At 55.4% G+C, this 9,567-nt stretch overlaps 1 protein-coding gene across 2 annotated transcripts; it reads left to right on the top strand.

Moving 5' to 3' along the window:
* Positions 1-4,018: 4,018 nt before the first annotated feature.
* Positions 4,019-9,346, top strand: DUSP4 (dual specificity phosphatase 4). 2 transcript variants are annotated; one of them, XM_061994279.1, is made up of 6 exons: positions 4,019-4,500; positions 4,554-4,565; positions 4,609-4,636; positions 7,202-7,369; positions 7,791-8,010; positions 8,244-9,346. In XM_061994279.1, the coding sequence occupies exons 1-6, from the start codon at positions 4,079-4,081 to the stop codon at positions 8,627-8,629; spliced, it is 1,236 nt and encodes a 411-aa protein (XP_061850263.1). In that variant the 5' UTR covers positions 4,019-4,078; the 3' UTR covers positions 8,630-9,346. The 2 variants fall into 2 exon arrangements, with proteins under 2 accessions (XP_061850263.1, XP_061850264.1); XM_061994280.1 differs by lacking the exons at positions 4,554-4,565; positions 4,609-4,636 and having other exon boundaries at positions 4,019-4,466; positions 7,233-7,369.
* Positions 9,347-9,567: the final 221 nt, after the last annotated feature.

Raw genomic sequence — 9,567 nt, forward strand, 5'->3', positions numbered from 1 at the left:
AAATGAGTTGTGGATGAGCTGCTCTGCTGACAGCTCACCAAGAGCTGCACTTTATTCAGCTGCCTGGGAGGACAGGGCTGACAATCTGGGGCACGCTTGCTGAGAGCTGCTCTTGTGGCCCTGGCTTTAAAAGATTAACCAGCACGCTGTGAAGCTCAGCCATGAGAAGGCAGCGCAGGAGGGATGCAGGTGGGTCCAAATAGCTCCCTGCACTCAGGTGCTCACTTCCCTCTCGGAATGTCCCAGGCTCAGCCAGGAGCTGCCCCGAAGCTCGGGCTGCTCACGTGCTTTTGCAGCTGAGGGCTTGGAAAAGCCTGGAAATGAACATTTTCCCCTCCTCCACCTTCTCAGCCAACCTTGCATAATTTTCCCTTTAGCCTCCCTAGACAGGTTCGTTACAATTCCCCTCCATTAATATGCAAATATGCCCTAGAGGAAAAGAGAGACTGAATTTATTAACATGAATCTATTAACTCTTTCACCACTGTACTGGCCCTTGCAGTCAGAAGGATGCTTTCCCCAGCCTGGAAAGCTGTGAGAAGGAGACGTGCTGTGAAAGGAGAACTGTAAGGTCCTGTGTGAGGACACAAAGGAGTAATGACTCTGCAGCACTCTTCAGAGGCTGGATTTTGTGGGTAAGCGCAGACTTGCAAGTTGTTAAGACCTTTATTTTGCCTTTTGTTACTGCCAAAGGCTTCCTGCACATGCCAGGGCAAATCACTGAGCCCTCTGGCTAACTGCTGGGAGCTGCTGGGGGAAGGTGGCAGTATCCTTACGCTGCAAGCTCTGCCACGTGCCGATAGTCCGCAGCCAGTAAAGCCAGCTGGCCAGGACGGAGGGAATCTGCCTCCTCACAAAACTCCAGCGATAACAAAGTCCTGGGCCGTGTTGCAGCCCAGGTGGCACAAGGGTGGGCATATCTACCAGGTAGCTGAGACTTGTGGCATGATGCAGCACATCAGGACCCCATTTATGTGCCAGGAGCCAGGGAAGGGCAGAGCAGGGAAGGCTCAGAGGAGCCCAGCTTGCTGAGCTCAGCAGCTTGCTGGCTGCCTGCAGCAGCCGTTTGCCCACCCAGGGGGAGTCATCCTTCAGCATTTCTTTAGGTAGGAGAAGCATTCAGATAGCCAAACAAATTGGTAGCTATTGACTGGCAAATTTACAGCCTGGCACTAATTTGGTTTTCACTGCCACAGCGAGATGAAGTGTAAATTCCTTTTCCTTAATTCAAGGTACATATTGACATTTAATCATCCAAATACACGCCTCCTTTGGCAATTCATTTCCCTCCAGCCTCCTCCAACAATTACCTCTTATGGCCAGGGTGCTGTAAAAGATGATTCTTTGATTCCATTGCGAAGGAAATGAGTGTCTCTTGCTCTCTCTCTCTTTTCTTGTAGTTGATTTCCCCATGAGATATATTTCAGTTTGCAGCATATGGATGCCTTTTTGACAGGAATATTAGCTTTTATGCTTCTCCAGATTTATGAAGTCAGGACAGGAAGCTATCCGGCCTTCTCTCATCCCTGTTCCTGCTCCTTTCCTCAGTCCTTTTCACATCTCCTGCCCCTCCACCCCAGGTAACTAGGTTGCTTCTTTTCTCTTGTGGCTTCTGCCTTGAAAGTACTTCTGGCAGCTCTTGGTTGTGCCATCGTTAACACCTTCACAAAGTTAACTCTATTTCCTTTTGAGCTAATTGCAGTGAGGGAGATCCCTCAGCAGTGGTGGGTCCTGGCTGGGCAGAGTTCACTTGGTCTAGTTTGGGCACACTCACCATTTGAGTTCCATTTCTCTGCCAGCTGCCTGTGAGACACCATCCCTATCACAGCACCAGTTCCACTCCAGATGTGACCATTCAGAAGCACAGCCATGGTTGGTATGGGTGCACAATGTCATCTCCAGCAACCTGGCTGGGTGCAGTTTACTGTACATGAAGAAAGAGCCAAGAACCTGCCACCTCCACACAGACAGCAGAAAGGGATGCGCAATGAAGAGAGGAGGGTTCAGGAATGTGAAAACACTTGGAAATCTCCATCAGTTGCACATGCACACACATCTATCCATGCTCCATCTTGAAATAATGCCCTCATGCAAACATTTACAGAATCACAGAATCTTAAGGGTTGGAATTCCCTCTTCCCTACTCATGCCAATGTCGCCGCCTTCTTCCACTGCAGACCAGTTTGGCCCAGTCACATACTAGACCAGACAGGATAAAAATAGGATGTCAGGCCCTGCTTCCCTGTGCTCTGTGCCCTTGGTCATTCACTTTTAGTGTAAAAGCTAAAGTGAATAGCACAGAAGGTGTTGAAGAGAGCGGGCTAACTCATCCTGTGGTGGCAGCCAACTTCTGCCCAAGAGGAGCAAAGAAAACAACACATTTTGGCATCAGGTCTTGAGTAAAATGTCTGAAGACAATTTGGATGGTCCGATCTGAGTTCAAGCCACGTTGCTAAGAGAGCAAAATTTCTAATTAGTTTGGAATCAGATTCTCAGTTTGAGTTTTTTGACCTCAGCCAGCATTCTCTAAAGAAAGTAAGCATGCCCCTGACATGTCACTGGCCAGTCTGCTTCAGTAAAAGTAGGTTTTCTCTCTCCTTGTGTCTGATACAGATTGGATAGGAGAAAATTAGCCTTCTGCCTCTGTTGCATTAGACAGCAAGCTCAGGTATGTTAACGGTGCGGGGTATTGCACAAACGGTAGCTGTATTTCCCCCATACCTAATCTGATTCTTCTCTGCTGGCAGAGGGATGGCACAGCACACCAAGGCCAGGGGTGCAAAGGTCAGGCTGACGCAGATGGAGGGGAGAATCGGGCGCTGGCCAAAGGACAGAACATAAGGGAGAGGCAGGAGTGGGACATGGTATTGTCATCAGCTGTAGGCCCTGAATGCGCATGGTAGGTTGGATTCCTCTCAGGTAGGCAAGAACAGCAAGGTGGTACCCTGCCTTGCCCAAATAAACAGCTACTGGGTATGCAGGGGAGGCAAAGTCGTGCTGCCTGTCCAAATGCTGCCCTCTGTGGAGAGCAGTGACTGGGGCAGATGGGTTTGGACAACCATTGGGCCTTTAGCCTTACACCACATCCAGGTCCACAGCAGGGTAGCTGAGCACCTTTAGGTCTCCAAAGCAGACTCACCTGGGCCTGGCCAGTGCCTGTTTTAGGAAATGCCTTGAGCACAGTTGCTGGTGATTGGGGTTTGAGGCATTGCTTTAGTTTCAAAGCAGCCCAAAAGACGACTTCTGGATGAATGGCTGCTTGGCATTTAGGTGGTAGTTATGGGGAGACCCACTTCGGGCCTGTGAATTTTGCTTCTTTGGCTTTTAGTTGAAAAAGATGTTACTCTGCCACGGACAGCCTTCCATGGGGCTGCTTCCCAGACTGGGTGCTGTGGTGTTTCTAAAGCTCTGCAGCTAACGAGCTCTCAGTTTCTGCCAGAAAACGTGGTGGAGACAGACACATAATCAGAGGGACTCTGCAGCGCATTGGGTGGGCCGTGCTTTTTGCCCTGAACAGGAGCTGAGGGACAAAGGAGGGAAGAGGCGCGTGTGCAGCGCGGGCGTGCATGTGCTCTGCAGCGTGTTTGTGTGTGTGTGTGTGTGTACATGACCGCGCACACGAGCGTGTGCCTCGCAGCCCGTGCACCCATCTGTATGCGTGTACGCGCACATGTAGGTGTGCGCGTGCACGTGTGCCCCGCAGCACGGGTGGCCAGGCGAGGGTCCCGGCGCGGGCAGGGCGCCCGGGGGCTGCCGGCGCTGACACAGCCTCGCCGCCGCTCCGCTCCGCTCCATTCACAAAGCCGGGGGAACATGGCCGGCTGGCGGGGAGCCCGGGTGGGGCCTTTTTTGTGAATGGAGGCGGTGACGTGGCCCGCGCCCGCCTTCCGCCCATTCATGCGGCCGCGGCGCGGGATGAATGGGCGGGGAGGGGCGGGGGCGCGCGCCGGCCGCCGCCGGGTAGTAAAGGCTCCGCCGGGCGCGCGGGGCTCCGCGAGCGGCAGCGGCGCCGGCAGCGGGCACAGGGCCCCGCCGCTGCCTCCTCCTTACCCTCCCGCCCCCCCCGCCGCTCCCCGCCATGGTGGCCACCGAGGGGCTGCGGGAGATGGAGGGCAGCGCGCTGCGGCGCCTGGTGTGCCGCGACGAAGCCGGCGGTGGCGGCCGGTGCCTGGTCCTGGACTGCCGCCCGTTCCTGGCGCACAGCGCCGGGCACATCCGCGGCGCGCTTAACGTCCGCTGCAACACGATCGTCCGGCGGCGGGCGAAGGGCTCGGTCAGCCTGGAGCAGATCCTGCCGGCCGAGGGCGACGTGCGCTCGCGGCTGCGCGCGGGGCTCTACGCCGCCGTCGTCGTCTACGACGAGCGCAGCCCGCGCGCCGAGGCCCTGCGCGACGACAGCACCGTGGCGCTGGTGGTGCGCGCGCTCCGCCGCGACACGGCGCGCGCCGACATCCGCCTCCTGGCAGGTACCCCCGGGGCACGGGAACGGCGGCGGGGGCGGCGGCCCGTGGTCTGATGGGGGGCGGGGGGCGAGGGGTGACGCACGGACGGAGGGGCTGCCGGTGGTCTGGCGGGGGCAGGAAGGCTGGTGGGACCCGGCCGCGGCAGCGACCCCCCACGCGCCCCGCGGGGCCGGGCTCGGGCCTGGCTGTGCCCCGTTCCCGCGCTTCCTCCCCGCCGCCCGGACGGAACTGGTGTGACGGCGGGCGGAACGGGTGGGTTTGTGCCGTTTCGGGGGGCTCATCGAGCGAGACTCTGCGGCTGCGGGGTCCTGGGACGGTCGGAAGCAGCGCGGCCGTCCGCCTCACGCGTGGGTGGCCCGAGAGAAGGGCGCTCGGTGCCACCTTGGACGAAGCCGGCCGTGGGGCAGGCGCGGTGCCTCCGCCTTCCGCCTCCCGGCCGTCAGACCCCAGGGAGGGGGGCAAGGTACAGACCCAGAGGGAAGCGGGAGGGGGGATCCCCGTTCTTTGTTTAAGTTCATCCCCAGCCGTACGGTGCAGATCGGGCGTTTGTGCAGGACCGAATACCTGGTGTCACCCTGATGCCTTTTTGCAGTAGGCTGAACCCCCTGGGATGCCTCTGTGCTCCTTTTTCGGCTACAGCGGTGACCAGGGCTTCCCGCACCCGCCGTGCTCTTGGCATTGGTGTGTAGATATGGTGAGCAGTTGGAGCTACCGGTCCTGAGAGTTGCTGTGAAAGGATTTAAGGTAGAGGCAATGCTCAGCTGGGGTTCCGGGAAGAGCTCTGTGGGGCTTTTTCTTTTTTTGTTTCCAGCCAGGGAGTTAATTTATTCCTTCGTTTACTTACAGCAGGGGTGAGGATGTGTATGCAGAGTAGCAAATCCATTAAGAGGCTTGATAGATGGAGGAGTTAGTGCTTCTGTTGTACTAGATACAGTAAAACCAGCAGGAGCTGCTCCAAGGATGTGATATGACGCGCTGCTGTGGGAGAGCCTGCACAGCATGGGCTGGCTCGGCAAACGCTCTCTCGTCCTTCACCGCGACGCTGGGAGCCATGCGCGTGGCAGGAAGCGCTGCTGCGCTTCAAGGGTGGCTTTCGTCAGCTGAGGGCTTCTGGTGCTCCCAAGCTTCTCATAGGAGGTCGTTTGGGGTTTCCAGTCCTTTTCATTTTTAAGGAATGGGCCCCTAGAGACTCGGTCTTGGCACTAGAGACTCCTGCCTCGCTTACCACAGAGCTACTAAAAATGATTGAGCTTGCTCTGATTTCGCAAGAGCCATTCTAACCCAGCACTGTGTGTCCACATGTTGGTTGGGTGCAAGTCATGATGAAGACTTAGTTCAGTTTTGGCGCAGATCGGAGCTGCTGCCACACCGCCGCTTAGGTGGCCTGTCTTGATGTTGCTTGTAGATGGGCTCCTGGACCAGGTAGAGCCTGCACACACAGCTGGGAGCTGCACCCCTCGCAACAGAGCTGCTGGATGTGGCACTTAGCTGAGCAGGTGTCAAGTCTAATGAGAAACATTGTAGAGAAACATCTTTGACTGTTTGAAAAGTGTCACTTTGCATTTCCATTGAGGGAGCCCATTTCTGCCCATCACCCTGGGCAGCTTCTCCCTCCCGGGGTGGTGCTATGGCCACCAGAGCAGGATGTGGTAGATCCACAGATTTTTAGGATCAAACCTTCCGAAGATGTCCATCGGGGTAGTTGTTTTTGTGATTCCTGGGCTGCTTTGCTGGTCTTTCAAACATCCAGTCTCGTTCAGGGTAGCCTCAGAGCTCAGGCTGGATAATGAATATGTGTTCTGCCATGTGTGTTGTAGCAAGCCCAAATCTACAGGCGTAGGCATCCTGCAGTTGAGATGAGTCTTCGGGAGCTATCCTGAGAGTCAGGGCTTGGTCTATAGTTAGATTCTCATGGCAATAGTAAAATGCCTGTTTCCATGGGTTTTAAGGCTCAAGGTCACAGACTCTAGGAGGATATCAGGGTTGTTGATTTGATTTGAATGAGAAAAGGAAATCTCACCATAAGTGTTTATCTGCAGCCAATGCCACAGTTTCCTTGTCCTGGAAAGTCAATGGGTTTTGTTCTTGTTTTGCCTGCCATTGCAAAGATCTGAGGTCACCTTTGCTTATCCCCCTGGCAGCATGTCAAAGGACCAAGCTGGTCTTTCACAGGACACCCACCATGTTCCATGTTCAGCTCACATCACACTGTGCCATTGAAAGACAGTGGGCATCTCTCTGGAGAGTGGTGTTGCTGTGGGGTTAGCTTCACTGCACCTGGTTAGCCCTAGGGCTTCCCTGGCCTGTTGCTTTAGAAGCTCTGGTCGGGAAAGCGAGAAACCTCCCTGTGCTTTGTGACAGGACAAGGTATCTGGGAAAGCTGGGAACTGAACAGTCTTTGGCCTGGGAGCAGCTTTTCCCATTACAGTTAGAAGACGCTGGCAGCAAGTTTTTTTGGAGAATGACCTTGGCTTTGGTCTGGGGTTTTGGCTGTTGGTGTGCAGGGAGTTAAACCCCAGACCAGAGACTTTGGGCAACCAAGAGCGTTAAAGAGCTCTTGGAGCTCTGGCTTCAAGGAAGTGGTGGGGCCTCAAGGATTTCACCCTTTCTGCTGGGAGTCTGGTTGTTCTTCCTGGGGCAGGAGACCACTCTTCATCCCTGTAGCATCATCTAGTGGCAGAGGGCATGGTGAGACTGGTCAGCTCTGCCTGTGTTCTAGGGCAGTGCTGTGAATGGAGCCTTGGATAACACTTTCTGCCTCTCTTGCAGGGGGTTATGAGCGTTTCTCCTCGGAGTACCCCGAATTCTGCACAAAAACCAAGTCCCTGAGCAACATGTCACCCCCCACCAGTGCCGAGCCCCTGGATTTGGGCTGCAGTTCCTGTGGGACCCCGCTTCATGACCAGGTATGTCTAGAAGCCCAGTGCTCAGCTACTTTGACCATTCCTTGCAGCACCACAGCCTGGTCCTGATGGAGAGTCTCTAGTCTCTCTTCTCTCCCTCAGCTGAGGCCTGCAGAGCCAGAGCCTTGCTCCCTTTCCTCTGGGCAAAGCATGGCAGATCCTCCAGCTGTCTGGGTGTCTCTCCTTGCTGGGGAGAGGACAAGCCCAAATCTGAGTAACCACACATGCCTGTTCCTGAAGAGGATGAAAAGAGGGAGGGCTGCAGTGGGTTTGCCAGCTCAGAAAGGCAGCCTGTGCTCCCACTTTTGAGAGCTCTGATTCAGGTGCCAGGTTCCCACAGAGAGCCTCCCCCTAGCCATCTGGATGCGTGCCCTGCACTCTGCTGTCCCCTGGTCACCCTCATATCTGCTTTCCTCTGTAACAGGGTGGCCCAGTGGAAATCCTCCCCTTCCTCTACCTTGGCAGTGCCTACCACGCTGCCCGGCGGGACATGCTGGATGCGCTGGGCATCACAGCCCTGCTGAACGTCTCCTCAGACTGCCCCAACCACTTTGAGGAGCACTACCAGTACAAGTGTATCCCTGTGGAGGATAACCACAAAGCCGATATCAGCTCCTGGTTCATGGAGGCAATCGAGTACATTGGTGAGTGCCTGTGTAGAGGAGCTGTGTGTGTGTGTGCTTCACTGGGGAGGGACTGCTCCTGCCTCAAAAGACCTGGAGCCCTAGGCTAAGAGGGGACTGGGGTTCATCAGGCTCCACACTCATTTGTTGCACTGGTGGGAGGGACATCAGCCACCACTCATGGGTTTGGTGAGGGGTTTTTGGCTTTGGTGGAAGGGGGTTGGTCTGACGTCTCATCCCCCGTTGCTCTCCAGACTCGGTGAAGGAGTGTTGCGGCCGGGTCCTGGTCCACTGCCAGGCTGGTATCTCCCGCTCGGCCACCATCTGCTTGGCTTACCTGATGATGAAGAAGCGTGTCAAGCTAGAGGAGGCCTTTGAGTTCGTCAAGCAGCGTCGGAGCATCATCTCCCCCAACTTCAGCTTCATGGGGCAGCTGCTGCAGTTCGAGTCGCAGGTGTTGACCACCTCATGCGCAGTGGAAGCCGTCAGCCCCTCAGGGACACTGCGGGAGCGGGGCAAGGCCACCTCCACCCCCACCTCCCAGTTTGTCTTCAGCTTCCCCGTCTCTGTCGGTGTCCATGCCACCCCCAGCAGCCTCCCATACCTGCACAGCCCCATCACCACGTCGCCCAGCTGTTAGCTCGGGAGCTGAGGCCAGCCAGGCAGAGCATGCCAGGTGGGGAGGGGGCGGGTGGGCACAGAGCCCCCGATGTTAAGCAATAGTGCCGGACACTGCCGTTCACCCCGGACTCAAATGTCTTTCGTAGGGAAATTTCTTACCTCATCTTGGGTTTTTTCTTTTTATGTTCCGAAAGCACGAAAGTTGCAAAAGCCAGAACCCCTGACATTGTCCAGGCTCTTTAGGGGAGGGAGAAATTATTATACTGGGTTTCCTCAAGTGCCTGGTCTTCATCTCTCTTCACCCGTTTTATTGTCTTGGTTTTTTAGAAAACGGATACACTTGCCCTTCTGCCCTGTAGTTCTGACCCTGGCTCATCTGGGTTGGAAAGGGAGCGTGCCCTCTTTTTATTGTGCAGCAACTGTCCCCCTTGCACAGATCACGATGGGTGTGTGTGGTGGGTGCTGCTGACCTGAGCCAGTCAAGCTGGGTGCGGAGCAGAGCTGTGGGCAGGGCCTTGGGGCGAGGTGGGGGGGGGGGTGGCACAGGGCTGCCTGCAGCTGCCCTCACCCCTGCCAGCAAATGGGCAGGCCAGGCCCCAGCTTTTTGGTCCAAGCCTAGAACATGCCCCATCTTCAGCCTGCCCGTAAACTTATTTCCTACCTTGCCCCTCTTCTTCCCTCACCTCTCCCCCACCCCACCCCATCCAATCCAACACACAAGATGCTTGTGTGGCTGATGTACATATGTATTGTTTTGTTGGTTTTTTTTAGAAATTAACTTTTTATTTATTGCCAGAGGGAGGAAAGTTGTTTGGAGAAAATAAATAAAACTGTTTTCAACGGTTGTGGCTGGCACAGGTTTGTCCCAAGGCCAAGACGGATTATCAGTCTGCACTGTCAGCTTTCACAGAGCAACTGTTAAAAATGTATTTATTGAATTTTTAACTATTACAAGTA

The sequence above is a fragment of the Colius striatus genome, chromosome 3 (assembly GCF_028858725.1).
Source record: "Colius striatus isolate bColStr4 chromosome 3, bColStr4.1.hap1, whole genome shotgun sequence".
In the NCBI taxonomy this organism is placed as follows: domain Eukaryota; kingdom Metazoa; phylum Chordata; class Aves; order Coliiformes; family Coliidae; genus Colius; species Colius striatus.